At 39.6% G+C, this 24,793-nt stretch overlaps 2 protein-coding genes across 3 annotated transcripts in view; one reads left to right on the top strand and one right to left on the bottom strand.

The window, feature by feature from the left end:
- Positions 1-71: 71 nt before the first annotated feature.
- On the bottom strand, positions 72-16,355 carry ppm1j (protein phosphatase, Mg2+/Mn2+ dependent, 1J). Its single transcript, XM_069691059.1, has 10 exons — positions 15,837-16,355; positions 8,918-9,032; positions 7,511-7,840; positions 7,110-7,222; positions 6,888-6,972; positions 6,365-6,483; positions 5,895-5,958; positions 5,396-5,503; positions 2,645-2,796; positions 72-1,578 (listed from the first exon to the last, which is right to left on the bottom strand). The coding sequence occupies exons 1-10, from the start codon at positions 16,097-16,099 to the stop codon at positions 1,431-1,433; spliced, it is 1,497 nt and encodes a 498-aa protein (XP_069547160.1). The 5' UTR covers positions 16,100-16,355; the 3' UTR covers positions 72-1,430.
- Positions 16,356-23,951: 7,596 nt separating this feature from the next.
- Positions 23,952-24,793, top strand: part of tafa3a (TAFA chemokine like family member 3a) — an 89,521-nt gene continuing 88,679 nt past the window's right edge. Inside the window, exon 1 of one of the 2 annotated variants that reach the window (XM_069691099.1) lies at positions 23,952-24,434. The gene's annotated coding sequence lies outside the window, so the exon portion shown is untranslated. The remainder of the gene's footprint in view (positions 24,435-24,793) is intronic. The other variant, XM_069691098.1, reaches the window with a different exon arrangement.

The raw sequence follows: 24,793 nt of genomic DNA on the forward strand, positions 1-24,793 counted from the left end.
CTAAAGGTTCATTTTCTTTTGCCAAATACAAGGGGCGGGAAGTCAGTGACACAAAAGAGTAAATACACGCATTCAAAGCAAATGGGAAAATTCTTCTTTATTTCTAAACCAGAACACATTATCCCTCCACCACACATTGTGGTAGCTCATATTCTAGGAAACACCATCTGTCTAATCAAACAGTTATGGATAGAAACATAAAAATAAAACTTCTAATACTGCGTACAACCAAATTTGTCTTTAAAAATATATGGATAATCTAAATAACAACATGACGTAAGAAAAATGGTACAAAAGAGGTATGTGGTACACTTGAGGGCGACCAATGTTTTTTTTTTTTGCCTCTTCTACAATGACCAAAATTAGTGCATCTGAAGAAAAAAACTTCCCTTTCATATTTTCATAAGGCATATGTGTGAAGTTTATCACATCTTACTATACCGAGACATTTAAGGAGAACAATTTACTTTCTCCTCCGAGCATTAAACAAAGAAAACATGTACTTAAAATTGAACAAATGATTCTGTTCCTTGTTTATTTTCCTTACAAGTACAACCCTCTGTTCTCCTTACTGTAATGAGAAAAATAAAAACAAGTAATCTATGAGCACATTCAATTAAAATATATCACAAATCAACAGGCTACTACAGAGCATGTACAACATTCTTCAAGTGTCTCAGGTGTCTTCATTCATTTATCTTTAACAAAAGAAATACTGCAATACAGACAACTGATTCTGTTTGGGTCCAGTGCTGTAAAGGTCCATTCTTCTGTTTTTATGTCTTCCATGCTCTTTTAATGTACAGACATGAATCTAATGATTTTTTGTTGTCGTTGTTATTTATCCTTTCTGTATTTATCTTTACAGATTTCCATTCTCATGCCACAGCAGCATCTCTTTGGTTTCCTCACATTCTCTGTTGCGATCCCTTTTACAATATATGATTGTTAAATTGGGGGAGGCTGTTCTTTTTGTCTTTTTATTTTTTTTTTTTTAAGAAAAAGGGGTCACAATTAGGGCATGACGTGAAAATAAACAATCCATTCAAAGGTTTTAGAAGCAGCCCAGCCTTGAACACAAACTAAAAACAAGAAACACTATAAGGATTTAATTCTCACTTGCAAATGTCACGAACAGCCAGTTTGGGAGAAAGATTTAAACTTCTCGTATAATGTCGCTGAAAATCTTTTGCAGCATGATTGAGACCAAACCAAAGGAGATGGGAGTCTGATCCTGGGTTAAATTGAATTGAAGGGACTGGGTCTGATAGTGGGTCGATGAAGATGCTGCTTAGAGCTGAGTCTTCCCTATGACAAAGGTGTTTTCTTGTCCCACCCCCCCATCGGTCCAGGGTTTGGGGAGCTTAGAGGGGCTGTCTGAAGGACCCTTCAAGAGTCAGCCCTGTCATAGCGTTCGCTGCAACATCTCGTCATGTCTCCGCCTCATGCCCTGCCAGAGGGATGATAAACACGGTGATGTCATCGCCCGAGCCCAGTCTTTCATTGGGTAGCCGCCAGCCGCGCTCTTTCAGCACTCCTCGTGACCTCATCAGCAGGTCCTGCGCTGCCAGTGTATATCTGTGTAACACGCATAGAGGGCAGAAAGCATAAACACTCATTCAAATAGTATTCAATTCTTTAAAATCTGCTCTCTGATTAAGGACAAGCACAAACACATTATATACATATTCAGTAAGAATATCAGACAATATACATCTGGGTTTTTGCCTGTTGTGCATTAAATAACTGATTTCCAGTAGGCCTTACCTAGATCCTGTATTTAAGTAAAATGTAAAAACACCTAAACACTTATTTAAATGACAGAAGTTTAGAGGGAAAATATCTCTGACTGCTGGTCAATCAGTCATTACATGTAAAACATTACAAAGTGACCGAACTATACACAAGATATATTTTTATTTGATAAGCCAATATGTCTACTGATGTAAAATTTCATTCTGAAAACTATAGTAAATAAAGCTGTCAAATGAATGTGGACAAGAAAGTGCATTATTACAAGTAGGAGCACAGAATTGACTACATGTACTTTCCACCATTGTTGATTATGCTACTTGCTACTTTCTGACTTAATTCAGCTGATGAGTAACATTTGTAACCACCTTTTTTTTTTTTTTTTTTTAGCACTTATGAGCAGTATACATGCCTTTAATCAATAGCTTATAGGACACTGTAATACAGGTGTAAGGATAAGGTCTTTTTAAGTGTTTTATTGATGTATTTGGCAACAACTTTAACACTTTCTGTGAAGCTCCCACTATTGGATGCTGGTATATAAACAGATAATGAAAGACAATGTAATAAAACACACTTATAACAACTTAAAATATAACTTATAATGGTTGAAAAACACTACATTAACAAATGTCTAAGTTGTCCTGATATCTGATAAATATTCTATATGTGGATATACTACTTATTCAATAGATGTTAATATAAGCTATTTTGAAGGAGATGTTTATTTGTCTCCATCTAGTGGATAAACTACATACAGCACAAAACTAATGTTTCTTTACAATGGAATCATAAAGCTGTAGCTCTCCCAAACATGACCACACAGCACATGACTGAACATAATAACGAGAACAAGAGCTGAATGTAAAGGATTATTTAGGAGACCGCATACCTCATGGGATCAGAGGGGTCACAGCAGGATAAGTAGGCTGACACAGCATCTGCCACATCCCTGTCCGTTGTTACGTCCCACAATCCATCTGTGCCCATGACCAAAACATCGTCTGGGCCATGCTTAATTTCATCCAGGTTGTAAACCTTCACCTGTGATTGACAAATATATTAGTAATGATTTCATACTCATCATGCTGCCAGGATTTCTAAAACTAAACTAAGAAGGCAGTCAACATTTTTTTTACATGGGTTTAGAGCTAGAAGATTAGCAAATGCAGTGTATGCTGGCATGCAAAGGATGTAACCTCTATTTGCTGTAGTAAAGCTGCTCATGTTCAGTCCAATTTTTTGACACTAAGCTGAGTCACTTATTTGGAATGGTTTTCAACAAGCCTGATGTGGTCAAACAAACTCGGTTAAAGACATACAGGTTGAACAACATTTTTGTAAGGCTGAGCTGGAGTGTGCTTTAACAGGAAATATGTGAGGTAGAAGGTATATTTAACTCCATTATACAAACATGAGAAATGCTGTAATGAGAGTCAAAATATTGAAAAAAGGTTGTGTGGACTTCTTACATAAAAAAAAAAAAAAAAAAGGTGAAGATGGCTGCAACTGTGCATTTTTGTTCAGTTTTATCCGTGTAGAGAATTTAGGAGTGTTAATGAATTGAAGATTTGTTCAGATATGTACATAAACAAATGCTACACCGACTAATGTACAGTACTTGTGGGTGCATATAAACAGACAATTTGATAATTGTTAATTCATTCATTTAATCATATCTAACATTAAAAATAACTTAATTTTAAGGGCTGATGAACGCTTATCATTCTCACTTCCTGGTCATGTGACAAGATCAACGTATTTTGGGAGATTTAAGGATTAACTTTAAAAGACTCAGACCCCAAAGGACACTTCATAATACTTCACTGATTTAGTATTATACTTTTTCTAACATGATGGAAAGTAAAAAAAAATAAAAAAATAAATAAAAAGGCATCAAAAGTCGACTGCCTGCAAAAATCTTTGATGAGAAACTTGTATAAAGTGGAACCAGGACCTAAACAATAGATGGGTATGGTAAGGGGTATGGATGTAATGGAAATATTAACATTTTCCATTAGAGTAAAGGAGGGCTTTTGCAGAAAGTGGGGGAATTAGAGCACCCTGATTAAATATAACAAGGGCACTATTTGGATAAATCTAAGGACAATATGAACATCAGGCCAGTAAAGTAAGAAATGTGTACAGTGGGTCTCATGATATGTTGATGGTTGTTTTTTCCTTTGTTTTGTACAATACAATACAACATTGGAGGGATTTAACCGGCTTCTTTCCAAATATCTGAAGTCGTAAAAAAGAAAGAAATATCACAATCTGTAGCAGAGCTTTGGACAATACAAGAGAGGGCCCCACTGCGATTTGAATGTATCCTAAAGGCTCCAAAGTGGATAAAATAGCGAAACTGATGCCTCCTTAAGTCGAGCTGGAAACAAGTGTTAAAGCTGTAGGTCGGCATGGGTGCGTAGGGTGCTGCAGCACCCCCTGGCGGAACGTAGAGCACCTGCATGCCAACAACTACAAAATTAAAAATGAAAAAAAAAAAGCTGTAGTTTTTTTTTTTTTTTTTTTTTTTTTCCAGTTATGTTTAAATTCTGTTGTTTATTCTTATGTTTATTTTTATGAAGCCAATAGAAAGAGCAAAACCCGGTGGATGAGAATGAACAACTGTCAGCAGTACTTGCTGCTACACACACGATAACAAACAAGTACCTCTGCTCATGGAGAGCATGGAGCTGGCGGCTAACAGCTGCCAAGAGCAAAGAGGAAAGGCTGAATGTACCACAAGGTAACGTAAGTTTATTTTCACAGCACATTGCATATACAACTGAAATTCAAGTTGTGTTTTACTTATGGCATGGACTTTGCCCTTGGCAGGCATTACTGTGTTTCAGCGGTTGTAGTGCTTAGTTTTAAAGCCAGTGAAGTGAAGATACTACATTCATTTTCAGGTTCCCAGCGTTCAGATATTTTATACCACTTTTATGTGGCATATGCAGTCAACCTGCTATGTTCCCCTGAAGATCCACTGTTAACCTTAAAACTGCTCTATAATGAGTCTCTGTGGGTTAAAGGCATGAAGTACAGCAAATTCAATATTCATAGGATGCTACAGGTTTGACTGCTCATTAGCCAGTTATTGTTATTATTATTATTATTATTAACTGATAGTTTGAGGATTGTAAGCTCTTGATTTGCCTGTAAATACTAACCATACCAGTGGTCAATGCTCTTATCATCAATATATTTAGTAAATCTGGCTTTAATGTTTGCATATACGTTGTTTATTCTTGCCATGAGATCATCACCTGCTTTGCCAGTAAATAATAGTGTGGTTGGCCGCTGTTTTATCACTAACGCTTATTGTTTAAATCTGGATTTCTTTTGAGCCTGTGCCCAGCCGCTGTTGCACGTGTGCATATACCTGATATTTCATGTATGTTTGTTCTATAATTATCTTTCCTTTCATAAACAAATATTGCGCATATGTTCATCAAGATATACAACTTATTTTTAAGGGACATAATCATGTATGCAAGAAAACATGCACAGTCAATGCACATTTTACAATATACTATATATCATTTATAGATAATCTGTGGAGAATCATTTTCATGTGGGTGTTCGGGGTTACATCCCTCCACCGCCGCTATGGCTACTGTTGTTCCTGACTCCTAACACTCACCTCCGGGACGCATGAGAGGAAAGGCTTGATGTAAATGTTGGAGTTGTACACCTTCAGGTCATGATCACCCAGTCCGCGGGTAACTCCGATTGTTGCCATGACGCGGGCCTGTATGCGCACATTCACACAGGTACACACATACAGCAAGGACAAACACACAATAATATAGGATGTTGTTCCGGTCCTTCAATTCTCGGAAAATCCATTTATGAGGGATTATTAAATGCAGACCACGTTCTTTCAAACGATAATGAAAATACCAAGCTGGTCTCATTTCTACCCAGGCAGACACTGTGTTTAACAAATAACCTCAAGCTCTGAGAATGCTATGAAATGCAATTAAAATCTGAATAGGCACGGAGTAAAATCAGACAGCGTCATACTACACTACCTCAGACAGCAACATGATAATATTACACTTGTTAGCACCTTAACGATAATAATTTAATAACAAGCTAGTATCTATTAAAATAGATTAAGTTTTCCCCCTGTTTCTTACCTTCTTACCCTCGCCATATATCAGGGGGAATTTCAGGTCATCTTCCACGATTTTCTTGTAAGCCCTACAACAAAAACAGCAGACAGACTTCAAGACCGAAGTCACAGAAACGGCTTGAAACAAAGATGACAGAATTGGTTGATTAGTTCGGAAACACAAAGTATACTCTTCCTAAATTTCCCTATTGGCTGCTTTTCTTTATTTCATATCATTGTACACTGGATACTTAGGGTTTTGGAATTTTTGTTTAAAAAAAGACTAAAAAAAACTAACAGGAAATAACTGGAGCATTAATTGACATGATAATGATTGTGAGTTGCTGCCCTAGTTTGCAAATTGTTTTTAATTTATTCAAAATACTCCACTACAAAACTGTTCTGAACTTTTATATGACACCCAGTTCAGAGTGACGTGTTGAAAAAAAGTGATTAACTGTCAGAAATGTGATTAACATGGATCTCGAGGTTTACCAGCCAGTCATGGTGTGGTCTCTGTAGAGCATCTTTTTGCCCACTTCGCTGTGCTGGATCCTGCGAGGAAACTCAATGTGAGTGAACTCATTACCCAGGAGCTCCGGCCTCAGGAAGCCCTGGAGTAACAGACAAAATAGGGAAGATCATATTAAAGTGGAGAATGAAAAGCATTAAGTCACAACTTAGTGGGTTTTCTAAAACACGAAAGACTAGAGGACCGCATGTATGACAGAAGGTCTGCATTGCAGTACGCTGAAGATAAAATAGAGCACCCTATTTTAGCAGCAAACATCATCCGCCTACTCGGTGAATCAGAACTACAAACAGTCACTAAAACAGGAAACGGATGATCGCTAATTTATTTCAGTGTGATAGGACTTTACACGAAACTGACGAGTCATATTTATACTCTTATTTTTACAGACAGCTGTGTACTTTCAAGAAAAAAATATTCTAAAGCGGTACATGCACTGGTCTGTTGGTTAAATTTGCCATGTGTAAAATCAAAGATAAAGAATACCAGATACTGTAGCCGCTGTCTCTCTGACTCTGGTGTGAATTCATTCGTCATAGGAATAGCTTCATTATTTCGTATGATTATGGCCCTGCAGAGAGACAGAGGGAGAGACGGCAGTGATGAGGCAGAACAATGGGAAACAGAGTTGATAGAAAAAGGTTACGTGATCTAAAGTTAACCTGAGGTGGCACATGAAGCTAATATGACGGATCAATTTCCTCTCACCTGCTGTCTCCAGCATTGGCTACGTAGAGTTTTCCCATTAAATCAATGGCGGCTAAGGCACAACACCCACCAGAAATGGCATATGAGGTTTTTTCCTTTTCAATTAGGTCATCCTGAAATACAGAGAGAAACATCAAAGTTTGAGCAAAAGGCTGCAAAATGTCATTGGTCTGAAAGCTCACTTTACCCCTCATTGCAATGAGTAGCTCATCATTTTCAATTACAGATGATAATGAGCAGCTACGTTAGTAAGCCACAAGTAAGTTGTGGGTGTGGAAGTTGAAATCGTTGATGTTCAAAGATGCAACTTGCCTAGTACAGCTTGAAATGTGAAAAGTGCTTTTATTTTTATTTTTTTTAACTTGTTTTTTCACATGCATTGTTAGTTATCATCTGCTCACCATTTGTTTAAAGGCGGTCTCTATGACTCCCATCACCAGGCTCTCCAAACTAACAACCTTCTCCATGTGGAAGCGCACTGTGGCGTCGCTGACGGCGTCGGGGTCCTCTTGTTCCTGTGCGGCTCCTTTCTTCGACTCCGCCTGGTACGGGCTGCCGTTCTTGGCCAGGCAGATGGGAGGTGCACTGCTGGGATTCTCCAGGAGGTGGCAGATCTCTCCAAGTCGGTCTCTGATGAGGCGGTGAAGAAGCTTGGAGGCCATGATGGCGGCGCCAGAACCCGCGTGTCCATCAAACACCCCCCAGAAGTGGAAAGGGATTCCTGTGCCATCCTAAAAAAAAAAAAGGAGATGGACATAAAATGTTCCAAATAAATCTGGTAAGCGTAATAGTAGTAGGAATATATGACATAGTAGAAAAATAATTCCAATGTTTTCCAGGTTTAAAAAAAAGCTCCCACGAGATTACAACTCTGAGCAGAGGGCACAGATTTGTGAGGGTTTACAGGCTCTGAGAACACGGCTTTTGACATTTTTAATGCTAAGCAATATGTTTCTTCTATTTCAGGGCTCAATGAACAACAGCTACAGTCAGTCTTGACTAAAATATTATGGGAAACTCTTTGTGACATTGTTCAAGTCTCAAACAACATACTGCATTAGTGTTTGATTGGTACTGGATTAGTCCCGAAAACCACAAATGTTGACCCTCAGTATAAATCAAGTGTTCTGTTCTCCACAAGTGATGGAAAGACTACAGGAAAATGATCTCCTCGTCCCATTAATGCTTCGTCTGCTCTAATATGAGGCAATAAGTGATGGAAGGGCGTTGCCATTTTTTTGTTTGCAGGCATGTTTATGAGCCAAGTTGGCCTGCCTGACGAACTAGCAGATAAACAGGCACAAGACATCTGCTCACCCCTCTGATGCTTGACTCAAGTGGGGGAAGGGTGCAACACAGGATGATGTCATTTATTTACACCAAATGGAGAAAATGCATGTTTGTGTGTCTGTGCAGACCCTGCAGGAGTTGTGGATCTCAAATAGATATACTGACCTGAATATAGTTTAGATTTCAGATTTCAGAACAACAGTCACTGAGGATGCACAGTCTGTCGTGTATATACACTTTTTATTTTATAATATCAAACCTGTAATGACTGACTTTTTGTCCACTTGGAGGCAGTGGAAACAAACTGTAAACACAACACAGACTCACTTTATTAGCATCTTTTAGGTTTATAGGGCGTACGTGTTCCTCCATTTGAGCTCTTTTTAGGGGTTAAATGCAAAATTTATTCAAAAACATTATCACTGATTATTTACTATAGCTACCAGACCTTGAGCAGATATTTAATTCCTCATTGCCTGACTCCTGTTTTGTTAATCAGGAGTTTGTCCTTCGCTCACCCCGTTGTCTTCCTGCAGAGTGGAGTTGCGATGTTTGCCACTTGGCTTCTTCACGAACAGCTTCTCACAAGTGGCCTGGTCCTCGTTCAGCATGCTTTTCCCCGCATTGATCACCCTGAGGGAGAAAGACACGAGGGAGAAAGGTGAGCCTGGACTCACATGATTTATAGTGTTTGCTCTCATACCTCTAACCACATGGAAACACAATAGGATTCAGAAAAATGGAGGGAGAGTCGAACGGTGAGGTAAAAAGTGGGGCAGGATGCAGTTATGTCCCAGAGGGAACTTGCAGGAGGGATTAAGTGTTTTTATTATGAGCTGATGCCTGTGGAGGATAATGGCTCTTGAGTAATGCACTGCCTCATACTCTCGTACCAAAATCTATCCCTGTGTGTGCTGCAGTCAAACTACCAATGCAAAACTGCGATGTTAAGATAGGCGAGTCTGCAGGAAAATCTCTTTAGCAAAATGGTGGTGAATTGTAAATAAAACATCCAGTTACATGTAATCTTCAGGTATGTTGAACAAGGGCTTGCTCAAACAATATCATGACACATTTAGTTTGGCCATACACGTATTTTCTCATGCTGTCTCTCTACAGATCATTTTACTTTATATTTTTAAACATTTTTAAATACAATAGTTTTCAGGCAGCCGCTAGTTATCAAATTCCCAATTGAAGCATGCTTGAGTTGCGATATAATTCATAGCTGATTAAAGTGATGGATTATATCACTACAGTTATACAGTGCAGTGACACTTCCAATCATTCTTAGACTTCCATAGCTGATTTCTTAGGGCATTTATGGGCACTTGAACAAGCTTCAAACACAATACTCTCACAGTATCCCCTTGTCTTACAAAGTGGGAAACATTTTAGCCAACAGTTACACATCCAGCAGACACAGACCAACATTTGCGTACATTTGGAATCATGTTTTTGGCTTCCTGATGAACCTAAGACCAATATTTAATGTCTTCACAGGTCTGTTTCCACCAGATGTTGGAGGGAAAACTCTAACTTTGTCTATCATTTGGAGTCCAGCAGTGAGACTGAACCAATGCAGCAAAGCTCTGGGCCTAAAATGGAAACATCTAAAAGACACCAGCAAGATCCATGAAGCTGAGGTGAGTTGGGAGATAATTCTTCGAGTTAATCCATTCAAACATGATATCATACATTGCTAATATCAAATATTGATCAGATCTGCTGTAACTTCAGTTTAAGCAAGTTTCAAGTATCTCCTAATGGGTTTTCATACTGTAGTGAAGTAAATGGAAACTAATGGCTGTCTGGAGGAGTAGGAAAACTACATCTAGAATATGTTTTGCAGAACAGTGACTGTCCAAAATGGACCTCAGATTGAACAGAAGAATCTTATATATGGTCAACAAAGAGCCAGATACAAGCCTAACACTAAAGTCAAGCTACGTCAGCGTCTGATTGCAGTTGCTTTCTAAGTGACAGTGGGCTCCATGGAAAAAGACCCGGGAGAACTCCACTGTTGAAAAAAAAAACATAAAATAAAATAGCTGGTATTTACTCAAATGCATTTTAACAAGACCTAATCGAATCCCGAATCTTTTGTCCGGACCATTTTTCTTTGTTTTCATTCGCAAATGTTAGCATGCTAACACAGTAAATTAAAATGCTAAATACAGTAAATATTATACCTGGTGAACATCAGCATGTTAGCGTGGTCATTATGAGCATGTTGGCACATAATTCCGTTATTTATTTTAAAAGGTCTTAAACAACTTTTATTACACCAAATACATTCTGTTCAATAATAATAACTCTAACACTTTAGCCTTTTTAAAATCACAACCACCAATATTTCTACAACAACAAACAGCCACAATGTGGTGCAGTTGTATTTTAGTATGTTTATACAGGAATGACGTGCAATTAGAAATATGATTTTTTTTTTTTTTTTCTTCACAGATGTGGACAAATGTGTTTGTACCTTTATGGCTCAAACAATGTCTGTGTCTTAAATTGCGAAGTGAGATACAGCAAATGCGTCATTCCCCTGAAAAGTCATGGAATTTAAAGCAATCGTCTCATATACAGTATACCTACATGTCTTCGGTATTTCATAGACCTTTCATACACCTTTCATGTAAGTTGAGTTTTTTTTTACAGCGTTTGGGATTTGTGGTGCATGGGCAGCAACATGCAAACACCCACTGGCACGGCCCTTTAAGCCTTGACATGAGGCAGACTTGGAAAAGGCTGCAGTCTGGACATCATGCTGGCATATTATGTAACATTTTCATTTTCAATTATAGATAAATGCCACATTAGCTGGATAATGGAGCATAATACCCATTGCGCAATTCAAGCATTGTCATTAAGATTCCCGCGGAAACTTCTGCAGAGAAGGGATTAGCAATTTATCAGTTACTGCTGGGATCACCAGAGGAAACATAAAAGAAACCGACTGAATAGAAAAATAAAAGGGAGGCTGACTGTGAATAGGAAAGAGGACAGACTCGACAGTCAAACAAACTCGGCAGGAGAAATCTAAAGTAAAAGCTACGTCAAAGCAAAACTTATGAGCTCTCAATTTCCATATAATTCAACTGATTACAGTCATTACAGAAAATGGACACCGGCTGGCCAGAAGCCTTGATATCAGAGAGACACAAAAATAAGGCTCAAAATGCAACGGCTGCCCAGATCTGGATTATAAAAAGCCCTTCCACGTTCTAATCAGTTGAAAGCAGTGGACAGGCACCACAGTGTCCTGCACTGTGCTCCCTGCATTAGGACTAATGACACGGAAGAATTTAAAATCAGCCGATCGTCATCTAAACTTTCTGCCAAGGCCAGGACATTTTTCGCGCGATCTGGACGCAGGGTCGGGGAGAAACAACTCTTCATCTGTGTCAGAAGATGATCACAGTATATCCACAATGTTCTGACGGCACTCTTTGTTGGCCCAGCCATGTGTACTGCTTAGTTTACTGTGGCTTCACTCGGATTTAGCCAACAGCTTTTTGTTGAGGTCATATGCTATCTGTGAAGACTGAAAACTGCCCTGGAGTTGTGATGAAATATAAAACACATGCTTTTTTTTATTTGTTATTAAATACATCTGTTCTATTAACCATCGGAGGCCTACGGTATGTTTAGCTGGATAAAATGTCATACTAGAGAAATGATGAGACTTGGTTAAATGTAAAAGTAAATGCTTTCTTTTCCCGCTGTAATAAGCTCCAACACCAACAGTGAAGAATCAGCAATTACTCTGTTTAGAAAGCAGTCACATGGGCTTAATGAGCTATAATTGTACATAGTGTTGCCTGCGTGGGAGGATGCCTTTCCAAATGAAGATCCCAAGCCTTCCGATACTGTGACTTAACTTTTTCACATATCTGCCTTTCGGTCATATGTTTCCACAACCTGTGACTGAAAACCACATCGGGTCACGTCTGGTAAAGCAGCGTGTCTCTGTTCGATCCCTCCTACTGTATATTATGCAAGGAGAACTCAAAAGAGGAAGTTGAGAGTTCCAGTGAATTCTTGAGTTGCTTCTGCTGGGCGGTTTAACATCATACGTTTGATGAAAATGTCCCTCTGTGGACATTATCTCACAGACAAAAGACACATTCTGTAGTAAACTTTTATAAACTACAGTTAATCTGTAAAAAATGAAAAAAACTGTTTGAAAAATTGTGAATTTGACTGTATAAGGTGCTATAATCAAAAGATAGGTTTAAAAACAAAACAAAAAAACTTGTTTAAAAAAAAAAAGGTTTAGAGTCCACTTCCTGTATTATCATGACCTCCGACAGAGGAAGTTCTGTTTTAGTGACATAGACACAGCTTTGTGTTCAATCCAAGGCAAATCAGTGGTGCATGTAATTTCGTGAATGGAAACCCCTCTGAAACAACCCTTTTAGATTTTGAGTTGCTTCCAGTCTGAAATATGGAGGTAACCCTTGTATCTGTGAGGCATGTTTGTATGTTCCTCTTTAGTTCATAACTGATTTAATAGAGTTTTAAATAACAACAGTGTGCCTGTCCCAGCAGTTTGGCCTGTTCTGGGTGTGTAATTAATCCCTGCATGTGACACAGACACATTTCAGAGTATAACAGTGTACTGTTACAAATTCAACATGAAAACGATGAATCCCTGGTTGCTGCTGAATGAAGCTGCCTGAGGTTGAAGTTGGCAGATTGACAAACACTGCAGGCCCTGTTATATAAAATCTTCTGCAGTGTCCAAGTAAAGACTTCATGAGGAACATTAAAGAATTACAACTAATCATACTCTGAATTCCTTTTCAGGGCGAGGGAGATTCTCTTCACATATGTAAGCCACATGATACAAGCAGGATGCGGAAGCTGACAGGCAAGATGTGACAAAACTGTATGTAGAATGAAAACAAACACTGCGGGGACTTGTGTATTCTTTAGAACACACAGCAAATACTTTAATTATAACATGCTGCAACTTGTATACTGCGTGTCACCACCAGTCTGGATCTGAACACAACACTGTCAGTTAAAGTGTGTGAACTATCAGAGTATAAATAAGGACAGTCATTCTTCACTGTTGTGCTCTTCTTGCATCTGTTTTTTCATGAATTGTTAATCATATCATATGGAGTTATATCATAGAGAATGATAAATTATATATGAGTTTTTTTTTTTTAAACTCGTTCCCATGCCGTTTTCAGCTTAAAACCAAATATATTTGTTATCCAAAATACTAAAATGATCTGAGTACATGAAATACTCTTTTAGCCTTTTGCATCTGAGGCTTTGCATCCTCAAACTCTCTTTTATGATCGCAGTGCCAGGGCCTGGAAGTGTGCCTCCTTATTAAAGAGTATTAAATAACCGTTTGATAAAAAGCCTTCTGAGTGGCTTACCGTAAGTGCACTCACATATTTATACCCACACAATGTTGCAGCACTAATGAGACTCATTATCTCGAGCATCCTACACCTGTGTGCTGTTAAAACTGCAGACACAATCTAGGTTCAACATTCCATTTGAAATTAAACCCCGTGTGTCAGTCTCATTTCGGAGAAAGTAATCTTGTGAACCGTTGTGCTGCAACCCTGAACCGAGACCAGTCTGATAGAAAACGTACTGAAAATCTGCTCGATCGCGATGAAGCCAGGCCAAGAAAACCGACCAACAATGAGCATGAATCCTCATTACCACCAGCATGACAGAGAGACACTAATTAAGTGATATCAAAGAGAAGTTGCGCAGCATTTTGAACGCGAGCCAGAAGGGCAGCCTCCAACTGGACGGCATCCACCTGCACTGTTTGGTCATCATTGTTCTCACTCATTACAGCTCAAGGGGAGTAAACAGCACTGGGCAAAAGGGACGGAGCTGATAGATGCTTCAATTGATAAATCTTGCTCTGTGAAGATCATAATTTCAGCCACACTGATCCAGAATGGTCCTTTACAGCTAAATCACTGTTGACCACGCCACATGCATCTCAGTTAATTGAACACAGTTTAATAGCTTTGAATAGCCTTATCAGAGCTGTATCAGTTGTGTGAGTGAATAAATAACTTCTCCAATCAATCCCGATAAACACTGCTGCACATTCCTGCATGTGTGCAACCTTTACAACCTGACAGCAGCTATAACAACGCTGCAGTTTAGAGAGTGGACAGAGTCTTAAGTTCTGGTTTTAAATGCTGACGTTTTAGTGCCATTAATTTGGGGCTGATGTTGAGTTTTGTCTGATCACAGTTTGAGCATTTAACACGGATGGGTGCAGATATTTTGGGGGGGATTTTTACTCCAAATGAGCAGCGGTGACTGCTGATGTGTGATCCGCTCAGCCGATTATGTTGTGTTGTAAACAGCACCCGCTAATGCTGTGATTACAGCTTCAGTGACTTACATCAAAGTAATTTGGTGCAGTTGAATTTTGAGTCTGACGGTGCGATTTCCAACAGAAAAAACAGACTTTTTGCATCAGGCTAACCTCATTTGACCCTTCTCATTCAGTCTTCTGAGACGGTTGTCGTCACAAATCTCATTGCCTGTCCCCTTGAGATATTCTGCATGAGTCAGCCTTTTTTTTAAATTTTTTTTATTTCCACTCTGGGTCCAGGGGGACAGGCAGGGGGTGGTATAGCCCACATACTGTAAGGCTGAAGCTATGCAGTCCTTCATAACGCTCCCCCCCCCCCCCTCCACCCCCCCCACTGTGGGAGAGTGGAATGTCTGAAAGTGTTGTTCCTCAGCAGGAATCACCCTTACAGCACTTTTTTTTGGCCAATAGTGTGAATGAAGCGTTGCTGCATTGTTTCTACCTGTAAGAGCACTGCAGGTGTATTCGAGTATGAAAGCAAAGCAAGGACACGAGGAGCGGAGTTCTGCACTATAGGTCTACCTTACATATGTAAATGTATCATTGAGCCACAAAACCTTTTCTGTGTTTTTGAAAAAGACAAACACAACAAAGAGAAAGGCATTATATGCATCTTTTACCTATTAAAGACCATAACGGGTGAAAAGAAAACCCACTGACAGGTTTTGTCAGTGAGTAAGTAAACATTTCCTGTTTCACTTTTGTCTTGGCTTGCATTTTCAGTTGAAGCCTTTAACTTGAACTGAGGAGGAACCTGAAGATCTTTAATGACACTGTTTCACGATAGATGTTTTGTCTGATTACAGCAGAGACACACTGCTCCAAATGCACCCACATCATTTAGCCTTCAGCAGCTCAGAGGGAGAATACTGAGGCAGAAACTGTTCAATAGCAAAAGGCCATATTGGCCATCATTTGACTGCTGCAATGCACTCGGTGCTGCCGCAGCAACAAAACCACCTCACAGGCCTGGCACTCATCAAGCCTGTAAGGAAATTATTACATATCATTTGATGATTTTAATCAATGGATGATGTCACTGAATGCTTTGACCCACTCACTCTGCGTATCCTGTCTGCCAGTGAAGCCTGCTGCCTCTCTTTAACGTGAGCACCGGCCGTGATGCGTGCTCGGTGGAGTACTGCAGGAGCTCCGGGGTGAGGTCCAAGAAATCCGGCCGGCCGTAAGGGAAGCGCGGCGGCAGGCTGTCCGGTCCGCACGTCTGGCCGCCACCTGAGTGATGGTTGTGGTGGTGGTGGTGTCCGTGCGGCATCATCCCTCCCACCAGATTGGACATTGCGTTTTTAACTTTGCTGATCATCATCGGTACCGAGACTCGGCCAAAAAAAAGAGAGATCCGGACGGAAAATGAAACGCGATGCGAAATTACGTTAGAGAGGGAGAAAACAAAAACAACAATACATCGCCAGTGACGAGGATCATTTCAGGAAGCGATTTTTTTTCCTCCTCGGCCCCATGTGACAGCTCTCAGAGAGGCAGGCGCGACGTTTTCCTCATTCACACAGAATAAAACCCTCACTGGCTGCGTGCAGGCTGTAATCCGGCAGGAGGCTATATCTCATCTCTCAGAAGGCAGGGCTTCACAGGGATGTGCAACCAGTCGTGAAATGTCATCAAAAAAACCTCTAACCACTCAAACCCTCCGCGGATACAAGAGAATACACAGAATTTAACGTGAAAGTCAGCTAAGAACAAATGCGGGATACCTATGGGTTTACATGGACAGCTATAGCCTACAATACTGTAAGGGACTGAATTTATAATCCGTGCACACTATACCACCCTATAGGTTTTACAGATTAACAAACCTTCCTGGTACAGAATGTAATGTGGTGAAATGAAAACAAAATCAGTAGGTATACTGTATACTTAATTGTTCAGGTATAAGCCATAAATTAAAACAACTTTTTATTGTCAGCATGTGAAAAAAAATATTTATTAACGTGACAGCTTTCAGCCAAATTAATAATAAAGGATAATGACTGTCTAACTTTCAAATCATCAACTCTGCAGTTATAAATGTGAATGTGTAGTCACAGTGTACATAACTTTACATTATGTAATTTATTTTATTCTAACTTAAACCATGATCTAATGCTAAACCTATAGCCACATGGTTTTCGGTGGCTAAACTTAGAACACGTACTTTTCACGCCTATAAGCGATGCAAAAATATCCTATTCTGCAGACTGCTTGGTATATTATTTACTGGGTTGCATTTATCACAACGTAAGTGATGGGGGACACAATCTATTCTCGTTCCACGTAAAACTATGTTTCAAAGTTAATCGAAAGCCAATATGAGGCCTCAGCAGTCAAACAAGTACTGTCAAAGGTCAAGCCTTCCGTATTAGTGGGCTTGATACTGGCCTGATCGCAGGGGACCACCTGATGACCTGAAAAGTGTTTAAAAGACATGAGTGAATGGAAAACACCAGATTTCTGTCAACCCGGAAAGTTCATCCATAAAAATGGCTGATAACTGATCAATAAAGGACCGGTAAATACTCAATTAACCATTAAAGAAATTAATCGTACTGTATTGGCAGTTTATAGAGGGTACCTTATTAGAAAGTTCAGTATGAAAGGCCAGCGAACATATTTCACCATATTGCTGCCATTGTAGCAGCACAACCTTTCACAGTTATTCAGAGCACAAGGAAGCTGGAGTTTGGCATTAGACAAGAGTCCTTGTTTTGGTCCGATTTTCAAAGAAGAGCTGCACTCATGCGACATGAAGAGAAGCCTGTAATTGTGTTACATAAGTGTTTTTATCTGAGGTCACAGTCCATCTTTCAGCCAATCCCGCTCAAGGGCTGAGGCTGATATTTTTAAAAGCTCCGGTCGTGATTGTTTTTGCTCTTACGAATCAGTTTCCCCAGGTAATCACAACACCCATCGATCCATTTCTGCTTATTCCTACCAGTAATGTCATCTTTGTTATGGTTCTGCTGAAAATGAATCGCTTTGAAACTTTGTCTTGAAACACACGGTTTATTCTCTGTTACCATCTCTGCATTGTTTCTGCAGCACTTACTATTGTAGCAGTGCAGTGTACATCAGAGCTGCATGTCATCTGCAGCAATACTCATATATTATCGACTGTTATTTATTTCTTCCGCCAATCCAACTGAAAGCAACACAGCGTCAAACCACGTTGGGTTTGTGCTGATTTGTTTATTTCAGTGATGCAAAGTACATTTACTCACTTAATATACGCATGTAAATTTATGAGGTACTCAACTATTTTCATTTTACTGTACACTTAATTTCATTGCATTTTTTTCCACAGCTGAGATTTCTTACATATTAAGATTTTACTGCTCATAACCTATGATGACTTTGGAAATATGATGTCATATCACAGACTATGATCACAGTGTAAACAACAGTATATAGAGACGTTAAAGTTAATTCAGCCCTTAAATAACTAACATTAAAAGGATGCTCATGCAATGCATCAAGCATGATACACCAGTAACATAACCAGAACATGCAAATAACCCACTCTGCACAATGAGTGCTTTGACTTTTCATACTAACAATATTTTGATGGCAGTATTTCTTTAATATGACTCAATTTTGAAAGGATTTCTACTTGAATTGGAATATTTGTTGGCGATGCTTCATTTATTTGACTAAATAGTCTGAATCTAATCTAATCAGTTCTGTCTACATTACTTTGTGAAATAAATCTATATATTTCCCATGCTTTGCCACCACAAAACTGTGTTAAGTGAAGTAAAAAGAAAGCTGAAAATGTGTTTTGCTTTGTGTTAAGGTTGTGTATACTGTAATTTCCATGAGAGATGTTTGCGCCAGCATATGTTCTCCATTAGATGGAGCCAAAACACTACCAGGTGAAAAGAAACTTGAAAAGGAAAAACAATCTGATGTTGAACAAGAAACTAATAGGAATCTTTCCTTCATTGTGTTTGTTGGTATGTTTGTCATCTCTTAAACAGTTGAGATCATGTTTATCCTGCATGTAATATCTGACTCTGTATGAAACGTGTTTGTATGTTAACACATCTTTTCATCACATTTTTGTAAAAGCAGCTGTTCTGTTTCAAACTGCCTACAACACTACATGCTGGCAAGTGATAAAAGGAAATTAAATGATTTCCTTTGCCTCAAAGGATGGATTTTTTTTCTTGACTTTTATTTCCTCTTGCAAAGATAAAGTACTCCCAACATCCAGTGGCAGAGGATGAAGATTTAATCTCTTTCCTGATGAATGACCCACTACCTCTCTGACAGGGGCTGCTGAGGCAGACAACCCTGAATCCTAGTGAAACAGAGAAATGACAGGAGAATTTGTTTCTATGATTCCTCTAGCTTCCTCTGCAGGTGTGCATGAGGTGGTGATAGCAGATGTTAGTCCCAGTTTAAAAATCCCTGGTGAGAAGAGACATTTGATATGCAGATCGTCAGGACGGAAAACAAGACAAAGGAAAAACAAGACATCTAAGGTTCATATTTTATGGTGTGACAGCGCGAAGTGAATGCTCTGTAGTCAGATCTACACCACGAAAAATGTTCATCTCAACGAGGTTTTCATCTCATCTCATCTTTGTTTTGAATCACGTAAAAAAAGACGTAGAAGGAAAACACACCGGTACTGTATTCTAGTGAGGTACTGGTTCACAGGTCGACATCAAGGAAAAGAGGGGAAAACCTCAAATCATAACTGAAATGTCATATTTGTATTAGGTTTTAAGGCACTATTTTCATTTTTCTTATGCATGCATTATTTGACAGCTAAAGTTACCATTTTATGCAACTGTAAACTTTTATATTTAGTTAAATACTGTACCTTTCCCAACACTACATCTTTTTGACAGCTTTAGGTGCTAGTTACTTTTCATTCTACACAAAACAACACACAATCACCTCATGAAATAGGATTTATTTTTTACATATTATTTCTGTGATTCCCAGAGTTTTTGGCTTGTGATGCCTGTCCATAAGTTATTTGCAGCATTCCAGTGATTTTGCCTGGTCAAACTTGTAATATAGGCCCAAAAAAGTCACAACATCCAATGTTTTACAAAGAAAACTAGTTATTCGTTGTATGCCTCCACCAGCTGATCAAGTTACAGTTTACATTAATGTCTGTGTAGACTCATATAATATATGTGATGAAGACTGTGAAGGAATCCTTGTGCTCACATGCTTGGTCGATAAACCTGACTCACAGTAGACAATGCTTTGAATATGGATGCTATGGAGAAGCTATAAATTCTCAAACGTGGATACTTACACATCTTTAACCTGAAAGCTTAGAAGATCTATACCATCAAGGTGGACACCCAAGATGAGTGTCACCTATTCAGTATCCTACAAAGTATTAAATATGGTCACCATCTCCCCTTCTGTTCCTGACCCAGAAACGTTTTTTTTTCCAGAACGTTATGATGTCACAGGGAAATTTACCTTTTGGATATAAAATGGCATCGCCTCACCGTGTTATCTTTTTAGACATTTGTGTAAACTTTTGTTAAAATTAGCAAATGACTTCCTGAGTTGCCACAAATCTGATTTGTGAGGTCACAGTGACCTTTAACCTTACTAAAATCTAATTGGTTCATCATTTAGTCCAAGCGAACGTTTGTGCCAAATTTGAAGAAAGCCTCTCAAGACATTCCTGATATGTCTGATTCTCAATAGGGGATAGAAATTAGATCAGAGCAACCTTGACCTTTGAACCTGCATCACCAAAATCGAATCACCTCGTCCTTGAGTCCAAGTAAACGTTTGTGCCAAATTTGAAGAGAGTTCCTACACACTGAATCACAAGTATTAACAATCCAATATTGTCAGATAATGACACGTCGCTTACAAGGGCCAATTTTCCACAGAACTACTACTTGTGCTTTCGACAAATACAATACATTTACTGACAATATCTCCATACTTTAAGTAAGATTTTGAATGTAACACTTTTGCTTGTAAAGGACTATTTGCGTATTGTTACTTTTAATTAAGTAAAGAAACTGACTCCACCACCAATTAAAATATAAAGTTTGCATCAGATTAATGAATATGTGGCCTCCTCCGCCTTTCTTTGAATCAGTTGATTTATTGTTAAACTATTTTACCATGTTTTAAGGATGCTCTTATGATGACATTCTGAAAAACTAAAATCTCAGGACAGGAACATCACTGACATATTTGACATTTTATTACTTTGATAGCAAATATCTTTACTTGTGTTCCACTTGAATGCCAGACCTGCAGGACAACACAAGTTAGAGTTAGTTTTTGCTATGTAACACTTTCTGTTTTGGCGATGCCCTGCTTTTGTTCGTAAAAGGTGTACCCTCGGCGTTCACACTAAATTGAGCTCATATATTCTTACTTTATGTGGACATTATTTCTCTCTCTGCAGTTGCAGCGCCCCACTGGTATCTGAGAGTGTTGTTGAAGTTGGAAACTCCATTAGTGGGGGCCCCTGATGAAAACCCATTAATGGCTCTGCAATCGGGATTGAGGTCGGCCGAAGAGCGCGGCAGAGCAACCGCACACAAAGCCATAAAGCCTGATGTAGCTGCCTCTCATCGAGCATCTGCAGCTGAGGAAGAATGACTGTGTCGGTGTCTCCAGACCTGTTGAATTAAAGGGGGCATTAACTGCCGCTTCCTCTGCATTATTGATGGAGATCTCTATTCCTGAGGCCATAATGCCTCCTATTTTTCCCCTTGCAATTTTCTGCTAGATGCCTCACTGTCTTCAAACACACTTCCGCAATGGAGGCGCGTGAGGGTTCAGACAGAGTGCTCGCAATGCTCCCTGCAGGTCTCTGTTATTTTAAGCTGAACTACCAGAATCAATGCTGAGCCACGGAGCCCCAACAACTCCTGCTCCCTGTGTGAAGTGAAAGTAATCACAGGATGACAAGCAAGGGATGATGAGTGTTATGCAAGGTGCCACCTACAGCGACCAGACCTACAAAGGCAGCAAGGTTTCCTCCACAAGCTGTCAAATCACATGACGCCTCAAGTGCAGCGGATGTGTGTTCCTCCCTGTGGCGTGACCTCAAAGAGACAAAACCAGAGACTTCTATTAGGTTTTGATGCCAAATGCTCACCAACAGGTATTACCTTATAAGTCACCTCAGCTGCCACCTACAGCTGAGCCCTCTAACAGAGGCTTACACTTCAGGCTTTATCGGCTCTAACGCAGCTTGAGACTCCCTCACCTCATGGCTGACCTCATCCTGTCATATGATTTAATGAGCGGAGCTGTGTCACAAACCACAGTGTCGGGTGTGACAGGATAGGTCTATACAATGCACTAAAGATTAATGGGGTCACCTCCTCGCTCAGTGTGTGTGGGAGACACAAAGTGAGGAGGAAACTTGATGACTTTGGGGATCACATCATATAAATGATGCAAATAGAATAGAAATAACTGCATTTCTGTTCAAGTGTTATCATGTGAAACCGGGCGCTGGTCCTCATATCTGCCTTGAATGTTATAGCCCGGCCTCCTGGTCAGTGGTAATGAGCTGACATTTTTTTGTACTGTCTGCAGGGATTTGTGTGTTTTACCCTTTGATTCTGCTTGCTTGTGCGTGTGCGCGTGCGTGTGTGTGTGTGTGTGTGTGTGTGCGTGTGTGTATGGAGGCAGATGGCTTTGGCTTTATGATGATAACACTGTCTGAGGGTGGTCCAAAATCAATCAAATCCAAATGCTTGTCTCCCGTCTCTACAGGCGTTTCCAAAGGTAGGTATTGATTATTCCACTCGTTCCTGCCTTTCGGAGGGGCCAGAGGAAAGAGACTGTTTGAGAAATGGAGAGATGATAATGCAATTACAGCGGGGAAGCCTGTGTAGACCGGACAGTAATGCTTGAGGAGAGTGGAAGTTGAATGTTGAGAGACAAATTGTTGTGTAACCGTACACTCTGTGAGAAGTCGGGTGCCTGATATTAAAGTTCTTTAGCGTGAGGAAGTTTGCACAAATTGTGTTGTGCGGGTGGAATAAAAAAAAAAAAAAAAGGGGGGAAGGGTTTTGCATTTTCTATTTTTGCTTACGGTGGTCTTCTTTGCTGAAACAGGGGAGGATCTTCTTTTTCTTACCCTGTAAGGATTCTATTCATTTCTATCTATTAAAGAAAGACAGATCAAATAGATTACAACAAAGCGGGGTGTTCATGTGCACCACAGAGCAATGTTTTTCCCCATTTGCATTAAATATGGGTTGTAAAAATATTGCGGCACATAATTTTCACCTTTTCGCCGTTCACTCACATTTGGTGGCTACAAAAAAGATTTATTTAACATCTTTTTTTTTTTTTTTTTTATTCAAAGAGAAGACGAAGCCCTCCAGCAGCTGCATTTTTGATGAGAAAAAAAAGAGGAAGTGAGGTGAGATGACAGCAAAACACAGGAGACCTAATTTCCCATTTCCTTTTGACAGTCAGTTGTTTTTTTTCTTTTTAGAGCATGACCATGATTGTTCAACAATATTATCATTTATTTTGACTGAGCTTTTGAAGACACAGAAAACTGTGAGATTTATGAAACACGTCTTTGTGTTCTTGTCAAGGAAATGGGCAAACGATTTATTGTTTAATTCAGAAGATGTGTTTTTAAATATAGAAAATGTACTATTTTGAGATACTGGGGAGAAAGTTGCGAATGTCCTTATAATAATACTGGGGAGTGTCGTTATAAAATTAAAGAGAGCCTATTGCCTAAATTTAGCACTCTTCCTTACCTAAATAATTTTTACACAGCCCCTACATCTTTTTTTACGCCCACACGCTGATCCAAAATAGCTCAAAGCACTTCCTACGTCAAAAAACTGGTCTCTCTAGTTTGTTTGTATCTAAACATTAGAGCTGAAAACATCATATTAAATCGGATCTATCAACTTAAAAGGGCACAAATATTCCTGGAAATTACTCTGACGAAATTTAAGACATTTATGCTCTGAAGCACTTTCTTTTTTTTCTTCTTCTTTTGTAGTTTGTTCGCTGTTGCGTTCAAGAGGGCACTCATCCGGTTTACCATCTTCTGAAGCTGGTTGAACTCTTTCCTGTCGCCTCCACCGCACACCACCACTGGATGGCGCTCAAACACCGGCGCAGCACCACCGGGCTCCCCACACACACACACACACACACACACACTGCGATGAATCCGGCTGCTCTCTCATCCGTCGGACACCTCAAAATCCATTTCTCTAACTGCACGAAGACGCTGCCAAAACCCGACTGCAAGCAGTATGTGGAAGAAAAGAGGATTGTGAAAAAAAACCAACAACAACCCACCGTGCTTGAATGCAGAAACTATGAGTGACAGTCCGGCGTGGTGTCCAGCTGCCGAGGCGCTCTGGCGGATGGGAAGTTGTGAGTCAGAGCCGGAGGACCAGCAACTTTTATAGACTTTCAAGTCAACCGCCTGCAAGTAGCCAGCAGCTTCAATTTAGACTTCTTTGACTCGGGGATTGTGCGTCAGGAGAGCTTTGACATTAGAGCAGTGTGTTGCAGGTTATGTGTTGTCGGGGGCGTCTTGAAGCGACGAGGAAATGGCATTTCCCTGAAGAAGAGCTCTCTGGTTTTTGTGGTTGACAATGGAGAAATGAAATGAAAGGGACGTTTCCCGGGATTAACTGACAGAACAACGACAGGTACGTTCACATCGTACTTTGATTCATTTGTTCCATCAACTCGAGACTTTTTTTTTTTTAACAGACTACAAAATGACTTGTGGTTGTGAATTTTTAAAAACCTCGCAGCTCACGTGCGACTGCGAAATAGCCAAGTGGCAAGCAGTCAAATCTATGATTAAGTTGGCGTATCAATTAAACTATTGATTGTTTCCACTGTGATATATATATATAGTTATAGGCTACTGGAAACTAATAACTTAAGGTGGGGTACAGGTGTAGCCGCGGGCAGGTTCAAATTCATATTGTTTAAAGATTGAGAGCAAATCAGATCTGTGCAGCAACATGAAACCATCAGTGACTGCTTAAAATCGACAAAA

The sequence above is a fragment of the Brachyistius frenatus genome, unplaced genomic scaffold (genome assembly GCF_029030835.1).
Source record: "Brachyistius frenatus isolate BFR_SWC_R1_liver_20210118 unplaced genomic scaffold, ASM2903083v1 Contig_10, whole genome shotgun sequence".
Classification (NCBI taxonomy): domain Eukaryota; kingdom Metazoa; phylum Chordata; class Actinopteri; family Embiotocidae; genus Brachyistius; species Brachyistius frenatus.

Excerpts from the sequence above, each read along its gene's own strand:
- ppm1j (XM_069691059.1), bottom strand. The coding sequence starts at position 16,099 with ATGATGATCAGCAAAGTTAAAAACGCAATGTCCAATCTGGTGGGAGGG. Across the intron at positions 7,841-8,917 it reads CTCTGCAGGAAGACAACGGG|GATGGCACAGGAATCCCTTT; the intron begins GTGAGCGAAGGA and ends TTTTTTTTTTAG. Across the intron at positions 5,959-6,364 it reads GACCACACCATGACTGGCTG|GGCTTACAAGAAAATCGTGG; the intron begins GTAAACCTCGAG and ends TTTTTGTTGTAG.